This window comes from Panulirus ornatus, chromosome 5 (genome assembly GCF_036320965.1).
Source record: "Panulirus ornatus isolate Po-2019 chromosome 5, ASM3632096v1, whole genome shotgun sequence".
Lineage (NCBI taxonomy): Eukaryota > Metazoa > Arthropoda > Malacostraca > Decapoda > Palinuridae > Panulirus > Panulirus ornatus.
Window position 1 is genome coordinate 47808873 of NC_092228.1, and position 21935 is coordinate 47830807.

Genomic DNA, 21935 nt, shown 5'->3' on the forward strand with positions numbered 1-21935 from the left:
AGGTTTTGTGTGATTTGGGGCCTGAACATGCCGGGGGGTGAAAGGGGGCAAGGAAAAAGAGTGAATTGGACGTGTGGTATTAGGGGGGTTTTTGCTTTTTCAGTGGATTGAATCAAGGGGATGTGAAGGTTTGGGGTTTAAACCCAAAAAAAAGCTGTGTAGGTATGTAAATTTGCTTTTGTGGCTTTTGTATAATCCTGTGTTTGGGGGGGGTTTTGGGGCCCTTTTTTTCGTTTTTTTTTTCCCTTGGGTACCTGCAAAAGCGGGGGAGACAGCGAAAAGAAAAAAAAAAAAAATTTTATATTATTTTATATATATTAAAATATTATATTTTATATTATATATATATATATTATAAATTCAATCCACGGGCCCAGCACGTCAACCCCGGTATCCCACATCGTTAATTAACTTTTTTCCTTCCCCCTTTTCCCCCTCCTGCAGTTCGGGCCCCCCCCCGTTCCCCAAAATCTTTTTCACTCCATTTTCCACCCCCAATTTTGGGGTCCCCCCTTCTCCTCTTCCTCACCTCCGACCATATATCCTTTTGGGTAAATTTTCCTCACTCATTCTCTCCATGCCCCCCAAACCATTTCAAAAAACCCTCTTCTGCTCTCTCAACCAGTTTCTTTTTTTTCCAAAACCTTTCTCTTATTTTTACTTAAATTTACTCGATAAAAACCCCCTCACCCCAACTTTGTCCTAAAACACCTCTTTTTCCAGCAAAAAAACCCCCTGGCCCAAACTTACCCAACCCCCGCCTCAAAACCATAAACTTTGGTTGGAAACCACTTTTCCCTTTAAAACCCAACCCTTTTTTGTTTTTGGGGATAATGTTCTGGGACTTCCACCCCATTTTCAAGGCCCCGGGTTTTTCGCCCCCTCCCCCCCTATGCCCAATTTCCGCTTCCAGGGTTCCATCCGCTGCCAGACCCACCCCCCGATATCTAAAACATTTTACTTCCCCCAGTTTTCCCCATTCAAATTTACCCCCCAAATTTGGGACTTGCCCTCAACCCTACTGTCCCTATTAACTTGCTTTTTTCACATTTACTTTTAAACTTTTTTTTTCCCACAACTTTCCCAAAAACTCGCCCCAGCTTTCATTTTCTCACATAAATCAGCCACCAGCCTGTATCATCGGGAAACAAAAAATGACTTTTTTCCCCAAAAGCTTTTCTAATCCCCAACGGGATTTAATACTTGCCCCCCCTTTTTCCAAAAACCTTGCTTTTTTCCTCCCTAACAACCCCTTCCAAAAAAAATTAAACAACCTGGGGGAAATAAACCACCCCTGCCGCCAAACTACATTCACGAAAACCCAATCCTTTCCTCTTTTCCCCACACGAACCGGTTTTACTTTTCCCCGAAAAAAAATTTTTCACTGCTTCTAAAAAATTTTCCTCCCACCCCAAAATTTTATTTTTAAAAAACTTTTAAATTTTATTTTAATTTTTTTTTTTTTTTTTTTGTTTTTTTTTTTTCGCTGCCCTTCCCGCTTTTCCCAAGTTGGAAAAGGAAACAGGACAAAAGAAAGGGCCCAAACCCCCCCCCTTACCTTTTATAAAAAAAAAGGTCCACACCCCAAAAATTATACATCCCTTACATTAAATGAAACAATATTTTATACACAAAAGGGGACACATACATATATCCCCCTTGCACACAATTCACCTGTCTGCCTTTATTCTTTCCCCTTCCCCAAAATCCCCCCCAACATGGAATAAAACCCCCCTCCCCCCTATGTTGCGAGTAGGCTGGGAAAAAGAAAACCAAAGGCCCTTTCTTCACATAATTTCTAGCTGTAAGCAAAAATTTCCCGAAACCAAACCCCCCCTTTTTAAACCCCGGGGCCCCACAAAACTTTCCAGGGGTTTCCCCCAACGTTTTCAAAATCCCTGTTTCAATCCATTGACACCACGCCCCCGGGGGTATCCCAAATCGATAAAATTTCACCTATTCCTTTCCCCCTTTTCCCACCCTCCTGCAGGTTCGGCCCCCGACCCCCCCAAAATTTTTTTAAATCCTTTTTCCCAACCCAATTGGTCTCCCATTTTCCCCCTTTCCCTCCCCTCCAACATATATCCTTTTGGGTTTCAATCACCTAACTAAAATTTCTCCATTTTCCAAACCATTTAAAATAACCCTTCTGCTCTCCCCAACCATGTCCTTTTTATTTCCCCCACATCTCTTTTTCCCTTTTCCTTTACTTACCCGTCAACCACCCAAAAAAAATTTTTTTCCTTTAAAACACCTCATTTCCAAAAAACCCACCCTCCGCGCAAAATCTACCCCTTTACCCTGCCTCCAAACCCAAAAAATTGGGGGAACCACTATTCCTTCAAACAACCCTTTTTTTGTTTTCCCGGGATAAGTTCTCGATTTCCCACACATTTTTCAAGGCAAAAAGGATTTTCGCCCCCTCCCCCCCCTTTGATTCATTTCCCGTTCCTTTTTTTCCCACCCGCTGCCAGTCCCCCACCCGATATCTAAAACTTTTACTTTTCCAGTTTTTCTCCATTAAAATTTAACCCCCCAATTAAAAGGAACCCTAAAACCCCTACAAAAACCCAAATTTAACCTTGCTCTTTTCCCTTTACTTTTAAAAATTTTTTTCCCTTTCACCCCATTTTCCCAAAACTCAGTCACCATTTTCCCAGTTTCTCACATGAATCACCACCACCCTTTTATCATCAGCAAACAACAATGACTCATTTCCCCCAAGCTCTTATCCAAAACAACTTCTTTACTTCCCCTCTTTTCCAAAATCTTGCTTTTAACCCCCCCAAACCCTCCCCCCATCCAAACAAATTAAACAACCGGGGGACTCACCACCCCCTAAAACCCTACTTTTACTAAAACCCAATCACTTTCCTTTTTTCCTACCCCCAAAATCCCTTTACATCCTCGAAAAAAACTTTTCTTGCTTCTAACAACTTCCCTCCCAAAAAAAATAATTTTAAAACCTTCCACGGCCCCTCTCTTTTAACCTCAAATTAGCCTTCTCCAGATCCATAAATCTAATCCCAAATTTTTTCCCTTTCAAAGTATTTCTCAAAATCCCTTTTCCCAAAGAAACACCTGATACACATCCCCTACCACTTTTAAAAACCAAAACGTTCTTCCCCTTCTTTTTCCCTTTGCTTCACCCTCCAATCATACCCCCCCATTTTAATTTACCGGGAAATCCAACAAACTTTACCTGGTAATTTGAGCACTCACTCTTATCCCCTTTGCCTTTGTAAATGGCACATGCAGCATTCCCCAACCCTCGGGCACCTCCCCATGATTATACATACATTAAATAACCTTAACCAAAATTTTAAAAATACAGTCACCCCCTTTTTTTAAAAAATTCCACTGCAATAACCCCCAAAACCCCCCCCCGGGTTTTCCCCCCAAAAAAATTTTCCCTTTTTTTTTTTTCCCCCAAAAACCCCCCTTTCCCCCCCCCCCCCAAAAACCCCTTTTTCCCCAAAAATTTAAAAATTAAAAAACCCCCCTTTTTTCCCCCCCTTTTTTTAAAAAAAAAAAAATTTTTTTTAAAAAAAAAAAAAATTTTTTTTCCCTTTTTTAAAATTTTTTTATTTTTTTTTTTTTTTTTTTTTTTTGGTTTCCCCCCCAATTTTTTTGGGGGTTTTTTTAAAAAACCCCCCCCCCCCCCCCCCTTTTTTAAAAACCCCCCCCCTTTTTTCCCGCAAAGTTTTATACCCTTCTCTTTTTTACCAATTTTTTTTCCCCTAACCCTTCCCTTTGCACCCCCCTGCCCAAAACACCCTATATCTGCCCCCAAATTCAAAACACATTCAACAACCTTCAAAATCTCACCCCCACTCCCTCAATCACCATACTTGTTTCACCTCCCCTTTTGCCCCCTTCACGAAGTTCCATTTGCTCCCGTTTACCATTTTTTACCTCCTTTCCAAACCTTTTTTTTTCCCAAAAATTTAATGATCCTCTCCCCCCAACTCTCATTTCCCTTTTTTCCCTCTTAACCTTCTTTTACCCCCTTCCCTTTTTTTTTATACATCCCCACTCAATTGCTTTTTTCCCCAAAAATCGCCCCAAATCCTCTCTTTTCCTTTTCCTAATATCTTTTTCTTCACCACCACTCACTCCCCTTTCTAATAAACCCCCCCCCTTTCTAAATGCCAAACATCTTTTGCGAAAACCATCACTGTTCCCCAAAAAACACCCCTTCCTCCCCCACTCCTTATTCCTTTGTTCTAACCTTTTTCCTTTCTTACTCAGTTCTCCGGGCTCCTCACAAAAGCCCCTTTTCCCAACTCATTACCCCCCAAACCCCCTCTTCCCCCCCAAACTTACTTTTTTTCCCAAAAAACCATTAAAAATCTTCCCCTTTTGCCTCCAAAGATAATGATCAGACACCTCCAGGCACCTCTCAGCACTTTAACATCCAAAAGTCTCTTTTTTTGGGCCCCTTAAAATTAACACGTAATCCAAAAAAACCCTCGGCCATCTCCCCTCTTACAAAAGAAATTTTATGAACTCTTTTTTTAAAACCAGGTATTCCCAATACATCCTTTTTCAGCACATAAACACAAGCTCTTCACCTTCCATTTACAACACTGAACACCCCATTAAAACCTTTTATTCCCTAAAAACCCACATTACTCCCCTTTGCTTTAAAATACCATCACTATAACCCGTTTTGTGCATCAAAACCACAAAACCACTCTTCAGCTGCCCCCAAAACACTTGCCTCTAGACTTTCTTCATGCCCGGGTGCATATGCACCAATTCACCCACCCTCTCCATCAATTTTCATTTTTACCCAAATTAAATCGAAATTTACTTTCTTTTTTCTACACAAAATCCACCTCCTGTTTCAGGGGTAGCAATCTTCCCTTTCCTTTTCCTCTACTAACCCCTGACTTTTACTCCCAAACTCCCAAACCACTCTTCCCCCTTACCCCTTTCTTCTTTCACTCAAGCCAAAACACCCGGTTTTCCTCCCAAACAACTACCTATCTCCCTTTTTTCACATCTTGGTTTCATCCCCCAAAAAATTTAGGCACCGCCCAAATCCCCCCGGGCCTTCCCGAAAAAAAAAAGGAGGGGGGTTTTCCCCCCCCCCCCAGTGTTTTCCCAAAACTTTTTCTTTTTCCAAAAAATTTTTAAAAATTTTAAAAAAAAAAATAATAAAAAATTTTTTTAAAATTTTTTTTTTAAAAAAATTTTTTTTTTTTTTTTAAAAAAGGGGAAATTTTGGGAAATTCTTTTTCCCCCATAAAAATAAATTTTATATAAATATAAATAAAAATTATTATATATATATAAAATTTTTTTTTTTTTTTTTTTTTTTTTTTTTTTTTATACTTTGTCCTGTCTCCGCGTTTTCGAGGGTACGCAAGGAAAACAGACAAAGAATGCCCAACCCCCCCCCCCCAACAATTAAATAAAAAGTTCCCACACGCAAATATACTACCACACAGCTTTTTCCCTGGTTACCCCACCTTCACATCCTTTTTCAATCCACTACAGCATCAAAACCCCTTTAATACCACATGCCCCCTTATCTATTTTGCCCTCCTTTCACCCTCCTTCAATTTTAGCCCCCCATCACACAAAACTTTTCACTCCCTCTTTTCCCCCTCCAATTTTTTCTCCCCTTCTCCCCGTTCCCCCACCTCCGACCTATATCCCTTGGTCAATCTTTCCTCACCCTTTTCCCCCATTCCCAAACCATTTAAAAACACCCTCTTCCCCTCTCCAAACCCTTTTTATTTCCCCACATCTCTCTTACCCTTTTCGTTACTTACTTCAAACCACCTCACACCACACTTGTCCCAAAAACCATTCCCGAATCCTCCCCTCGCACACTCTACCATAGCCCCCCGCCCGCAAAAATAAAAATTGTTGAACCACTATTTCCTCAAAAAAACCCTTTTTTTCTTTCCGGGTATTTTTCTCGCTTCCACACAATTTAGGCCCAAAATTTTCGCCCCCCTCCCCCACCCTATGACCCCTTCCCTTCCATGGGTTTCCTCCCCTGCAGATCCACCCCAGATATCTAAAAAAACTTACTTCCCAGTTTTTCTCCATTCAAACTACCTCCCAATTGACTTTCCCCCACCCCCCTAACCAATAACCCTTTCTCTTTTTCACATTTTCTTTAACTTTCTTCTTCCCCACACTTTACCAAATCGTCACCAGCTTCTGAGTTTCTCAATGAACCCACCACGCTGTAAAAAAACACAACAACAACTGACTCCTTCCCAAACTCTCTATCCCCAACAGACTTCATTTGCCCCCTTTCCCAAAAATTTTGCAAATTCCTCCCTTTTAAAAACCCCCCCAAAAAAAATTTAAAAAAACCTTTGGGGGCATCACACACCCCTGGAAACCTACATTTACTGAAACCAATCACTTTCCTCCTTTTTTACCGAACACTGCCTTACATCCCGATAAAAACATTTTGCTTCTAAAACTTGCCCCACACCATTATTCTTAATACTTCCCCCAAACATCTCTATAACTCAAATGCCTTTCCCCAACCATAAAACTAATACAAATATTTGCTTTCTAATATTTTTCTCACATACATTCTTCAAAGCAAACACCTTCCACACATCCCTACCCCTTTTGAAACCCCACTGCTCTTTCCCCCATCTATTTTGGCTTTCCTTCACCCTCCAAAACAATCCCTCCCCATATAATTAACCCCAAAAAAACCAACAAACTTATACCCCTTTTAAATTTAGCACTCACTTCCCCTTTTCCTTTTTTTCAATGGCCATGCCCCCATTCGCCAACCCAGGGACCCACCATGAACAAAATACATTAAAATAAACCTTTCCAACCATCAACAAAACAGTCACCCCCCTTTTTAATAAATTCCACTGCAATACCATCCAAACCTGCTGTCCTTGCCGCTTTCATCTTCCGCAAAAAGCTTTTACTACCTCTTCTACTGTTTACCAAATCATTTGTCCCTAACCCTCTCAGTCACTTTGCACAACCACCGTCGACCAAAACACCCTATTATCTGCCACTCTGTCCCCCCCCCCCCCCCCCCCCCCCCCCCCCCCCCCCCCCCCCCCCCCCCCCCCCCCCCCCCCCCCCCCCCCCCCATCAGACCATTCAACAAACCTTCAAATACACCATATCCATCTCCTCTCCATCACGCTACTTTGTTATCACCTCCCCATACGCCCTAATCACTGAAGTCCCCATTTGCCTCCCTTTGGCTTACCCCACCCATATACCTCCCTTCCAAACATCTTTATTCTCCCTAAAATTTACTTATAAAATCTCTCACCCCAACTCTCATTTTGCCCATTTTTTCACCTCTTGCACTTTCTCTTGACCACCAGTACTCTATCTTTTATACTTCTCCCACTCAAATCATTTTTCCCTGCAAAAATCGTCCCAAATGCCTCTCTCTTCTCTTCACTAAGACCTTACTTCTTCAACCCACCACTCACTCCCTTTCTAAACAACCCACCTCCACACTTATCATGCCACAAGCAACTTTTGCGCAATCCATCACTGATTCCCTAAATACTCCCATTCCTCCCCCACTCCCCTTGCTCCATGTTCCACCTTTTTCCATTCTGTATACAGTCTCTCCTTACTTCCCCACACCCAACGGCCACCTTCCCAAGCTCACATCACTCTCACCAACCCTCTACACCCCACATTCACTCCTCTGTCTGAAAACCCATACTAAACTTCCCTTAATAGCCTCCACAAGATAATAATCGAGACCATCCCTCCAGTTGCACCTCTCAGCACATTTTAACCCATCCAAAAGTCTCTCTTTATCGCACGCCTGTCAATTAACAAACGTATCCATAACGCACCTCAGGCCATCACTCCTACTTACATAAAGTAACTTATGTATATCTCGCCTTTTAAACCAGTATTCCCAATCATCATCCTTTTTCAGTCACATAAATCAACAAGCTCTTCACCATTTCCATTTACCAACTCTGCACACCCCATGCATACCAATTATTCCCTCAACGCACAATTACTCAACACTTTGCATCAAATCACCCATCACAAAAACCGGTCTCGTGCATCAAAACCGCTAACCCACTATATCAATAAGTATATATATAATAAAATATAAAATATATATAATAATATATATATATATATATATTAACACACCCACATACACACACACACACACACACACATATATATATATATAATATGCTATATATATATAAATATTATAATATATATATAAATATAAAAATATAAATATAAACATATGTAAAAATGTAAGAAATAATTTGACAAACTGAAACTTTCTAATTTGAAATGAAATGAAAAATAGAATTTCACATAATGGTACAACCACTGTCTATGTAAAAGGAAATGTAATTATTTATTTACACAAACGTCAATAGTAGTTTCACAATTTAACCACCTGTATCATATTGCCTGTCCACTCTCTTATTCATGAACTGGAATTGGCTATGATTTTCACATTGGTCTTCAAATTACACAAAGTACAACCATATCTTGGATACATGATGGTAGGTAGTTGGTCATCCGCCATAATAAAGCCTTGACAGACCAAGAAGTTTATTAGACCTCAACTTTTCCAGTACATTCATGAAAAAAACACCTTTTTTTGCTTTCCATCCTATCCTTTGAAAAAAATTGCTCCCTGTGTTTCACATTACAATGAAAGAATAAGCTTTCATGTCTAAGCTACATTCTTTTCCAATTTCACTGTTTTCTGTCAAGCACCATGTAATGAAAACTGACTCTCCAGTAACACAATATAAACATTTACATCCCCCTTTAAAAAAGTTCTGGGAAGTCTGTCTTGTTCACACTCCGGGTCACTCTACCACCTGCGAGGTTTGTGTTGCAAGTTCTTAATTCACAAAAGTAGTACATCACTGGTGGGCCGAAGAACAAATCTGTAACCAAAGGTGAGACACAGTCCGTGAACTACTGTACCACCAGTCAAGTTATGATTCCCTGAAGTGGTTACGTGCAGAGAGATCCTATCACCCAAGAGTTGGTCAAAGCGGTGCCGGTTCCGAAGCCTTCTCGGGGTCCTCCTGAGCACATCGCCCATTGTTGTGGCCACCCTACCACTTGTCCTGACTGCTCGGAGGTATTGTTGCCTCACCACCATCTGCAGTAATTCCACGTCCATCTCCAGCCCTAGAGTAAAAGCTGAAGGCGTTTTCAGACAATGACAAAAACTGCAATGTGCAACGAGGGCATTCCAAGCGGTCCCCCAATATCCGCCATTCTGAGGCTAGTTTCCTCTCTGATAATATCTCTGTCACAATTTTTACATAATGTCGCTATTTTTTTTATTTTGCTTTGTCGCTGTCTTCCTTTCATTAGCGAGCTAGCGCAATGAAACAGATAAAAATTCCCAGGCCCACCCACATACACAAGATATACATACACGTCCTACATACGCAAATATACCTACCTAAGCATCTCAACGTATACATATATATATAAACACACAACAGACATATACATAAATACACTAGAACATAATTCACACGCCTGCCTTTATTTATTTTCCCATCGCCACACTCCACCCACCAACCAAACATGAAATAACAACCCCCCCCCCTTAATGTGCGCGAGTAGCACTTAAGATAAGACACAAAGCCACATTCATTCACACTCAGTCTCTAGCTGTCATGCAATAATGCCCGAAACCACAGCTCCCTTTCCACAATCCAGGCCCCACACAACTTTCCATGGTTTACCCCAGACGCTTCACATGCCCTGATTCAATCCACTGACAGCACGTCAACCCCGGTATACCACATCGATCCAATTCACTCTATTCCTTCCCCACCTTTCACCCTCCTGCACGTTCAGGCCCCGATCACTCAAAATCTTTTTCACTCCATCTTTCCACCTCAATTTGGTCTCCCACTTCTCCTCATTCCCTCCACCTCCGACACATATATCCTCTTGGTCAATCTTTCCTCACTCATTCTCTCCATGTGTCCAAATCATTTCATAACACCCTCTTCTGCTCTCTCAACCATGCTCTTTTTATTTCCACACATCTCTCTTATCCTTACATTACTTACTCGATCAAACCACCTCACACCACACATTGTCCTAAAACACCTCATTTCCAGCACATCCACCCTCCTGCGCACAACTCTATCCATAGCCCACGCCTCACAACCATACAACATTGATGGAACCACTATTCCTTCAAACAGACCCATTTTTGCTTTCTGAGATGATGTTCTCGACTTCCACACATTCTTCAAGGCTCCCAGGATTTTCGCCCACTCACCCACCCTGTGATTCACTTCTGCTTCCATGGTTCCATCCGCTGCCAGATCCACTCCCAGATATCTAAAACACTTTACTTCCTCCAGTTTTTCTCCATTCAAACTCACCTCCCAATTGACTTGACCCTCAACCCTACTGTACCTAATAACCTTGCTCTTATTCACATTTACTCTTAACTTTCTTCTTTCACACACTTTACCAAACTCAGTCACCAGCTTCTACAGTTTCTCACATGAATCAGCCACCAGCACTGTATCATCAGCAAACAACAACTGACTCACTTCCCAAGCTCTCTCATCCACAACAGACTTCATACTTGCCCCTCTTTCCAAAACTCTTGCATTTACCTCCCTAACAACCCCATCCATAAACAAATTAAACAACCTTGGAGACATCACACACCCCTGCCGCAAACCTACATTCACTGAGAACCAATCACTTTCCTCTCTTCCTACACGTACACATGCCTTACATCCTTGATAAAAACTTTTCACTGCTTCTAACAACTTGCCTCCCACACCATATATTCTTAATACGTTTAAATTTATTTATTCATTTTGCTTTGTCGCTGTCTCCCGCATTTGCAAGGTAGCGCAAGGAAACAGACGAAAGAAATGGCCCAACCCACCCCCATACACATGTATATACATACAGGTCCACACACACAAATATACATACCTATACATCTCAATGTACACATATATATACACACACAGACACATACATATATACCCATGCACACAATTCACACTGTCTGCCTTTATTCATTCCCATCGCCACCTCGCCACACATGGAATACCATCCCCCTCCCCCCTCATGTGTGCGAGGTAGCGCTAGGAAAAGACAACAAAGGCCCCATTCGTTCACACTCAGTCTCTAGCTGTCATGCAATAATGCGCGAAACCACAGCTCCCTTTCCACATCCAGGCCCCACACAACTTTCCATGGTTTACCCTAGACGCTTCACATGCCCTGATTCAATCCACTGACAGCACGTCAACGCCGGTATATCACATCGATCCAATTCACTCTATTCCTTGCCCGCCTTTCACCCTCCTGCATGTTCAGGCCCCAATCACTCAAAATCTTTTTCACTCCATCTTTCCACCTCCAATTTGGTCTCCCACCTCTCCTCGTTCCCTCCACCTCCAACACATATATACTCTTGGTGAATCTTTCCTCACTCATTCTCTCCATGTGCCCAAGCCATTTCAAAACACCCTCTTCTGCTCCCTCAACCACACTCTTTTTATTTCCACACATCTCTCTTACCCTTACATTACTTACTTGATCAAACTACCTCACACCACACATTGTCCTCAAACATCACATTTCCAGCACATCCACCCTCCTGTGCACAACTCTATCCATAGCCCACGCCTCGCAACCATACAACATTGTTGGCACCACTATTCCTTCAAACATAGCCATTTTTGCTTTCCGAGATACTGTTCTGAACTTCCACACATTCTTCAAGGCTCCCAGGATTTTTGCCCCCTCCCCCACCCTATGATTCACTTCTACTTCCATGGTTCCATCCGCTGCCAGATCCACTCCCAGATATCTAAAACACTTTACTTCCTCCAGTTTTTCTCCATTCAAACTTACCTCCCAATTGACTTGACCCTCAACCCTATGTACCTAAGACCCTCAACCCTAGTGTACCTAATAACCTTGCTCTTATTCACATTTACTCTTAACTTTCTTCTTTCACACACTTTACCAAACTCTGTCACCAGCTTCTGCAGTTTCTCACATGAATCAGCCACCAGTGCTGTATCATCAGCGAACAACAACTGACTCACTTCCCAAGCTCTCTCATCCACAACAGACTTTATACTTGCCCCTCTTTCCAAAACTCTTGCATTCACCTCCCTAACAATCCCCTCCATAAACAAATTAAACAACCATGGAGACATCACACACCCCTTCCGCAAACCTACATTTACTAAGAACCAATCACTTTCCTCTCTTCCTACACGTACATATGCCTTACATCCTCGATAAAAACTTTTCTCTGCTTCTAACAACTTGCCTCCCACACCATATATTCTTAATACCTTCCACAGAGCATCTCTATCAACTCTATTATGTGCCTTCTCCAGATCCATAAATGCTACATACAAATCCATTTGCCTTTCTAAGTATTTCTCACATACATTATTCAAAGCAAACACCTGATCCACACATCCTCTACCACTTCTGAAACCACACTGCTCTTCCCCAATCTGATGCTCTGTACATGCCTTCACCCTCTCAATCTATACCCTCCCATATAATTTACCAGAAATGCTCAACAAACTTATACCTAGGTAATTTGAGCACTCACTCTTATCCCCTTTGCCTTTGTATAATGGCACTATGCACGCATTCCGCCAATCCTCAGGCACCTCACCATGAGTCATACATACATTAAATAACCTTACCAACCAGTCAACAATACAGTCACCCCCTTTTTTAATAGATTCCACTGCAATACCATCCAAACCTGCTGCCTTGCCGGCTTTCATCTTCCGCAAAGCTTTTACTACCTCTTCTCTGTTTACCAAATCATTTTCCCTAACCCTCTCACTTTGCACACCACGTCGACCAAAACACCCTATATCTGCCACTCTATCATCAAAGACATTCAACAAACCTTCAAAATACTCAATCCATCTCCTTCTCACATCACCACTACTTGTTATCACCTCTCCATTAGCGCCCTTCACTGAAGTTCCCATTTGCTCCCTTGTCTTACGCACTTTATTTACCTCCTTCCAGAACATCTTTTTATTCTCCCTAAAATTTAATGATACTCTCTCACCCCAACTCTCATTTGCCCTCTTTTTCACCTCTTGCACCTTTCTCTTGACCTCCTATCTCTTTCTTTTATACATCTCCCACTCAATTGCATTTTTCCCTGCAAAAATCGTCCAAATACCTCTCTCTTCTCTTTCACTAATAATCTTACTTCTTCATCCAACCACTCACTACCCTTTCTAATCAACCCTCCTCTCCCGCTTCTCATGCCACAAGCATCTTTTGCGCACTCCATCACTGCTTCCCTAAATACATCCCATTCCTCCCCCACTCCCCTTACTTCCATTTTTCTCACCTTTATCCATTCTGTACTCAGTCTCTCCTGGTACTTCCTCATACAAGCCTCCTTCCCAAGCTCACTAACTCTCAACACCCTCTTCACCCCAACATTCACTCTTCTTTTCTGAAAACCCATACAAATCTGTACCTTAGCCTCCACAAGATAATGATCAGACATCCCTCCAGTCGCACCTCTCAGCACATTAACATCCAAAAGTCTCTCTTTTGCGCGCCTGTCAATTAACACGTAATCCAATAACGCTCTCTGGCCATCTCTCCTACTTACATACGTATACTTATGTATATCTCGCTTTTTAAACCAGGTATTCCCAATCACCAGTCCTTTTTCAGCACATAAATCTACAAGCTCTTCACCATTTCCATTTACAACACTGAACACCCCATGTATACCAATTATTCCCTCAACTGCCACATTACTCACCTTTGCATTCAAATGACCCATCACTATAACCCAGTCTTGTGCATCAAAACCACTAATACACTCATTCAGCTGCTCCCAAAACACTTGCCTCTTATGATCTTTCTTCTCATGCCCAGGTGCATATGCACCAATAATCACCCATCTCTCTCCATCAACTTTCAGTTTTACCCATATTAATCGAGAATTTACTTTCTTACATTCTATCACATACTCCCACAACTCCTGTTTCAGGAGTAGTGCTACTCCTTCCCTTGCTCTTGTCCTCTCACTAACCCCTGACTTTACTCCCAAGACATTCCCAAACCACTCTTCCCCTTTAACCCTTGAGCTTTCTTTCACTCAGAGCCAAAACATCCAGGTTCCTTTCCTTAAACACACTACCTATCTCTCATTTTTTCACATCTTGGTTACATCCACACACATTTAGACACCCCAATCTCAGTCTACGAGGAGGATGAGCACTCCCCGCGTGACTCCTTCTGTTTCCCATTTTTTAGAAAGTTAAAATTCAAGGAGGGGAAGATTTTTGGCCCCCCGCTTCCGTCCCCTCTAGTCGCCTTCTACGACACGTGAGGAATGCGTGGGAAGTATTCTTTCACCCCTATCCCAGGGATAATATATATATATATATATATATATATATATATATATATTTTTTTTTTTTTTTTTTTCATACTATTCGCCATTTCCTGCGTTAGCAAGGTAGCGTTAAGAACAGACGACTGGGCCTCTGAGGGAATATCCTCACCTGGCCTCATTTTCTGTTCCATCTTTTGGAAAATTAAAAAAAACGAGAGGGGAGGATTTCCAGCCCCCCGCTCCCTCCCCTTTTAGTTGCCTTCTACAACACGCAGGGAATACGTGGGAAGTATTCTTTCTCCCCTATCCCCAGGGATATATATATATGTATATATATATATATATATATATATATATATATATATATATATATATATATATATATATATTTTTTTTTTTTTTTTTTTTTTTCTTTATACTTTGTCGCTGTCTCCCGCGTTTGCGAGGTAGCGCAAGGAAACAGACGAAAGAAATGGCCCAACCCCCCCCCATACACATGTACATACGTCCACACACGCAAAATATACATACCTACACAGCTTTCCATGGTTTACCCCAGACGCTTCACATGCCTTGATTCAATCCACTGACAGCACGTCAACCCCTGTATACCACATCGCTCCAATTCACTCTATTCCTTGCCCTCCTTTCACCCTCCTGCATGTTCAGGCCCCGATCACACAAAATCTTTTTCACTCCATCTTTCCACCTCCAATTTGGTCTCCCTCTTCTCCTCGTTCCCTCCACCTCCGACACATATATCCTCTTGGTCAATCTTTCCTCACTCATTCTCTCCATGTGCCCAAACCATTTCAAAACACCCTCTTCTGCTCTCTCAACCACGCTCTTTTTATTTCCACACATCTCTCTTACCCTTACGTTACTCACTCGCTCAAACCACCTCACACCACACATTGTCCTCAAACATCTCATTTCCAGCACATCCATCCTCCTGCGCACATCTCTATCCATAGCCCACGCCTCGCAACCATACAACATTGTTGGAACCACTATTCCTTCAAACATACCCATTTTTGCTTTCCGAGATAATGTTCTCGACTTCCACACATTTTTCAAGGCTCCCAAAATTTTCGCCCCCTCCCCCACCCTATGATCCACTTCCGCTTCCATGGTTCCATCCGCTGACAGATCCACTCCCAGATATCTAAAACACTTCACTTCCTCCAGTTTTTCTCCATTCAAACTCACCTCCCAATTGACTTGACCCTCACCCCTACTGTACCTAATAACCTTGCTCTTATTCACATTTACTCTTAACTTTCTTCTTCCACACACTTTACCAAACTCAGTCACCAGCTTCTGCAGTTTCTCACATGAATCAGCCACCAGCGCTGTATCATCAGCGAACAACAACTGACTCACTTCCCAAGCTCTCTCATCCCCAACAGACTTCATACTTGCCCCTCTTTCCAGGACTCTTGCATTTACCTCCCTAACAACCCCATCCATAAACAAATTAAACAACCATGGAGACATCACACACCCCTGCCGCAAACCTACATTCACTGAGAACCAATCACTTTCCTCTCTTCCTACACGTACACATGCCTTACATCCTCGATAAAAACTTTTCACTGCTTCTAACAACTTGCCTCCCACACCATATATTCTTAATACCTTCCACAGAGCATCTCTATCAACTCTATCATATGCCTTCTCCAGATCCATAAATGCTACATACAAATCCATTTGCTTTTCTAAGTATTTCTCACATACATTCTTCAAAGCAAACACCTGATCCACACATCCTCTACCACTTCTGAAACCGCACTGCTCTTCCCCAATCTGATGCTCTGTACATGCCTTCACCCTCTCAATCAATACCCTCCCATATAATTTACCAGGAATACTCAACAAACTTATACCTCTGTAATTTGAGCACTCACTCTTATCCCCTTTGCCTTTGTACAATGGCACTATGCACGCATTCTGCCAATCCTCAGGCACCTCACCATGAGTCATACATACATTAAATAACCTTACCAACCAGTCAACAATACAGTCACCCCCCTTTTTAATAAATTCCACTGCAATACCATCCAAACCTGCTGCCTTGCCGGCTTTCATCTTCCGCAAAGCTTTTACTACCTCTTCTCTGTTTACCAAATCATTTTCCCTAACCCTCTCACTTTGCACACCACCTCGACCAAAACACCCTATATCTGCCACTCTGTCATCAGACACATTCAACAAACCTTCAAAATACTCATTCCATCTCCTTCTCACATCACCGCTACTTGTTATCACCTCCCCATTTACGCCCTTCACTGAAGTTCCCATTTGCTCCCTTGTCTTACGCACCCTATTTACCTCCTTCCAGAACATCTTTTTATTCTCCCTAAAATTTACTGATATTCTCTCACCCCAACTCTCATTTGCCCTTTTTTTCACCTCTTGCACCTTTCTCTTGACCTCCTGTCTCTTTCTTTTATACTTCTCCCACTCAATTGCATTTTTTCCCTGCAAAAATCGTCCAAATGCCTCTCTCTTCTCTTTCACTAATACTCTTACTTCTTCATCCCACCACTCACTACCCTTTCTAAACAGCCCACCTCCCACTCTTCTCATGCCACAAGCATCTTTTGCGCAATCCATCACTGATTCCCTAAATACATCCCATTCCTCCCCCACTCCCCTTACTTCCATTGTTCTCACCTTTTTCCATTCTGTACACAGTCTCTCCTGGTACTTCCCCACACAGGTCTCCTTCCCAAGCTCACTCACTCTCACCACCTTCTTCACCCCAACATTCACTCCTCTTTTCTGAAAACCCATACTAATCTTCACCTTAGCCTCCACAAGATAATGATCAGACATCCCTCCAGTTGCACCTCTCAGCACATTAACATCCAAAAGTCTCTCTTTCGCACGCCTGTCAATTAACACGTAATCCAATAACGCTCTCTGGCCATCTCTCCTACTTACATAAGTATACTTATGTATATCTCGCTTTTTAAACCAGGTATTCCCAATCATCAGTCCTTTTTCAGCACATAAATCTACAAGCTCTTCACCATTTCCATTTACAACACTGAACACCCCATGCATACCAATTATTCCCTCAACTGCCACATTACTCACCTTTGCATTCAAATCACCCATCACTATAACCCGGTCTCGTGCATCAAAACCGCTAACACACTATATATATATATATATATATATATATATATATATATATATATATATATATATATATATACACACACATACACACACACACACACACACACATATATATATATATATATATATATATATATATATATATATATATATATATATATATATATATATATATATACATATGAAAAATGTAAGAAATAATTTAGAAAACTGAAACTTCTAACTTGAAATGAAATGAAAAATGAATGTCACATAATGGTTCAACCTCTGGCTATGGAAAGGGAAATGTATTATTTATTTACACAAACGTCAATAGTAGTTTTCATCAATTTAACCACTGTATCATATTGCCTGGTCCACTTCTCTTATCATGAAACTGGAATATTGGCTTATGATGTTTCACAATTGTCTTCATTACACAAAGTACAACCATATCTTGGATACATGAGGGTAGGTAGTTGGTCATCCGCCATAATAAAGCCTTGACAGACCAAAAGTTTATTTAGACCTCAACTTTTCCAGTACATTCATGAAAAACACCTTTTTGCTTTCCATCTCTATCACTTTGAAAAAAATGCTCCCTTTGTTCACATTTCAATGAAAGAATAAGCTTCAATGTCTAAGCTACATTCTTTTCCAATTTCACTGTTTTCTTGTCAGAGCACCATGTATGAAAACTGTCTCTCCAGTAACACCATTATAAACATTTACTTCCCCTTTAAAAAAGTTCTGGGGAAGTCTGTCTTGTTACACTCCGGGTCACTCTACCACCTGGCGAGGTTTGTGTTGCAATGGTTCTTAATTCACAAAAGTAGTAGCATCACTGGTGGGCGGAAGAACATTCTTGTAACCAAAGTGAGGATCACAGTCCGTGCAACTACTTGTACCACCATGTCCAAGTATGTTCACCTGAAGTGGTTACGTGCAGAGAGATCCTATCACCCATGATGGTTGTCAGCGGTGCCGGTTCCGAAGCCTTGCTCGGGGTCCTCCTGAGCACATCCCCTTGTTGTTGGCCACCCGTACCACTTGTCCTGACTGCTCGGGAGGTACTGTTGCCTCACCATCATCTGCAGTATTCCCACGGTCCATCGTCCATCCCATAGAGTAAAAGCTGAAGCGTTTTCAGACAATGAGCAAAACTTGCAATGTGCAACGAGGGGCAATCCATGCCGGGTCTATATCCGCCATTTCTGAGGCTAGTTTTCTCTCTGTATAATATCTCTGTCACAATATTTACATAGATGTCGCTTATTTTTTTATTTTGCTTTGTCGCTGTCTCCTTCATTAGCGAGCTAGCGCAAGGAAACAGATGAAAGAATGGCCCAGCCCACCCACATACACATGTATATACATACACGTCCACATACGCAAATATACATACCTATGCATCTCAACGTATACATATATATATATACACACACAGACATATACATATATACACGTGTACATAATTCACACTGCCTGCCTTTATTTATTCCCATCGCCACCCCACCACACATGAAATAACAACCCCCACCCCCGTATGTGCGCGAGGTAGCACTAGGAAAAGACACAAAGGCCACATTCGTTTACATTCAGTCTCTAGCTGTCATGTATAATGCACTGAAACCACAGCTCCCTTTCCTTATCCAGGCCCCACAGAACTTTCCATGGTTTACCCCAGACGCTTCACATGCCCTGGTTCAATTCATTGACAGCCCGTCGACCCTGGTATACCACATCGTTCCGATTCACTCTATTCCATGCACGCCTTTCACCCTCCTGCATGTTCAGGCCCCGATCACTCAAAATCCTTTTCACTCCATCTTTCCACCTCCAATTTGGTCTCCCACTTCTCGTTCCCTCCACCTCCGACACATATATCCTCTTGGTCAATCTTTCCTCACTCATTCTCTCCATGTGACCAAACCATTTCAAAACACCTTCTTCTGCTCCCTCAACCACACACTTTTTATTACCACACATCTCTCTTACCCTATTATTACTTACTCGATCAAACCGCCTCACACCACATATTGTCCTCAAACATCTCATTTCCAGCACATCCACCCTCCTTCACACAACTCTATCAATAGACCATGCCTCGCAACCATATAACATTGTTGGAACCACTATTCCTTCAAACATACCCATTTTTGCTTTCCGAGATAATGTTCTCGACTTCCACACATTCTTCAACGCTCCCAGAACTTTTGCCCCCTCCCCCACCCTATGATTCACTTCCGCTTCCATGGTTCCATCCGCTGCCAAATCCACTCCCAGATATCTAAAACTTTTCACTTCCTCCAGTTTTTCTCCATTCAAACTTACCTCCTAATTGACTTGTCCCTCAACCCTACTGTATCTAATGACCTTGTTCTTATTCACATTTACTCTTAGCTTTCTTCTTTCACACACTTTACCAAACTCAGTCACCAGCTTCTGCAGTTTCTCACACGAATCAGCCACCAGTGCTATATCATCAGCGAACAACTGACTCACTTCCCAAGCTTTCTTATCCACAACAGACTGCATACTTGTCCCACTTTCCAAGACTCTTGCATTCACCTCCCTAACAACCCCATCCATAAACAAATTAAACAACCATGGAGACATCACACACCCCTGCCGCAAACCAACATTCACTGAGAACCAATCACTTTCCTCGCTTCCTACATGTACACATGCCTTACATCCTCGATAAAAACTTTTCACTGCTTCTAACAACTTGCCCCCACACCATATTTTCTCAATACCTTCCACAGAGCATCTCTATCAACTCTATCATATGCCTTCTCCAGATCCATTAAAGCTAATCCAAGAATCCCTTTGCTTTTCTAAGTATTTCTCACATACATTCTTCAAAGCAAACACCTGATCCACACATCCTAGGTATGTATATGTGTGTGTGTGGACGTGTATGTATATACATGTGTATATGGGTGGGTTGGCCCATTCTTTCGTCTGTTTCCTTGCGCTACCTCGCTAACGCTTGAGGCAGCGACAAAGTATAATGAATTAATAAATACATGTATATGTGGATGGGTTGGGCCATTCCTCATCTGTTTCATTGCGCTAATTCGCTGATGCAGGAGACGGCAATTAAGTATAAAGATAAGAAAATAAAGACGAATCCATTTAATGTTTTTTCCTTGAAACCAAAGTCTTCTTTTCTTAGAGCTACCTCACTGAGGCAAGATAGAATAGGCAGATAAAGAAAAATAATCTTGCTTCTTCCTGCAAATTTTTATGCTACCCTGCCTCTACTTTCTTCCTATGACTTTCTCCTTTTTGTGACATTTACACCCTTGTCCCATTATTTTTTGGTTAACATAGGTGATGGCTGATAAAAGAACAAGCATATTACTTCATAAAGTGCATTGGGTGCCCTCATAAGGTATACAGTATCTATTTACATGAAATTAGTACATATTTGAAAGGTATTTGAAGGTTCTGTTTGCATCACTCCTTCAGAATGAAGGAATAGGCATTTGCATAATGGTAATTATATGATTTATTTTGTTATTTCTTTTGCTGCAGTGATCCACAGCCTTTGGTACAGTCTCTCATAAGATTGGCTGTGTTGGATGAAGCAGACAGACTGGAAAGAATTTCCAGTGAACTTGTCTCCAGACACCCTGAAGTTAGAAGTTTGATGTGTAGCATCACAGATGAAAGCCATTTTCGTGCACCATTAATGGTATTGTATAAATTTGTTATGGCTTTTAATGTATTTGATGTACATCATAGATCTGAGTGAACAGACATAACTTCCTTTATCCAAAATTTAGTTAACTAAAAAGTCAGGGTATACATTTAGCTAGAACTCCCTCTTCTGAAGGAAATCAATCCACCCAAATATTTTGGCTTAACAGAATTCAACCAAAAGTGATTTTGATACATTTATGCATCATAGTTAAAAACTACTGTCTCACATGGTGTCACTTGCTTATTCTGTGAGCCCTGTGAGTCAGTAGGACCATATGGTGACCTGTTTTTTCCATTATTTGGCCATACTTACCCTCTTCTAATGGCATATGCACAGTGTGGATAAGACAGTGATTCCTCTGGTAAGAAAATTAACGGTGTATGCAGACAAAAGTGGAGCTATTTTTGCCAACTTGGGAGAGCAGATTAGTTCAAGATGGATGAAAATTTTAAGCTGTGACATAGCATAAAAAGTAAAGGGATCACCCCACTTGAGCACCCTGACCTTATGTTCACCAAATGCTTTCTGTAGTGTACATTAAAGAACATTTACAAGGGTAATTTTACAGTCCCCATGAGGGATTTTTTTTTTTTTTGGTAAGCGATGTAGACCTTACCTAACTAATGTAACCTAACCCACTCAAGGGATGAGTGTTCCTAGCTAAGTGATATATATCAGTGCTTCTAAAAAAATGTATCCATTGATTGCTTATAAAAAACTTCC

At 41.5% G+C, this 21935-nt stretch overlaps 1 protein-coding gene across 1 annotated transcript in view; it reads left to right on the forward strand.

Moving 5' to 3' along the window:
• Mms19 (MMS19 nucleotide excision repair protein) overlaps positions 1-21935 on the forward strand; it is a 561976-nt gene that overhangs the window by 378548 nt on the left and 161493 nt on the right. Inside the window, 1 exon segment of the mRNA XM_071662204.1 lies at positions 21044-21203. Within this exon segment, the coding sequence (XP_071518305.1) occupies positions 21044-21203 (160 nt within the window).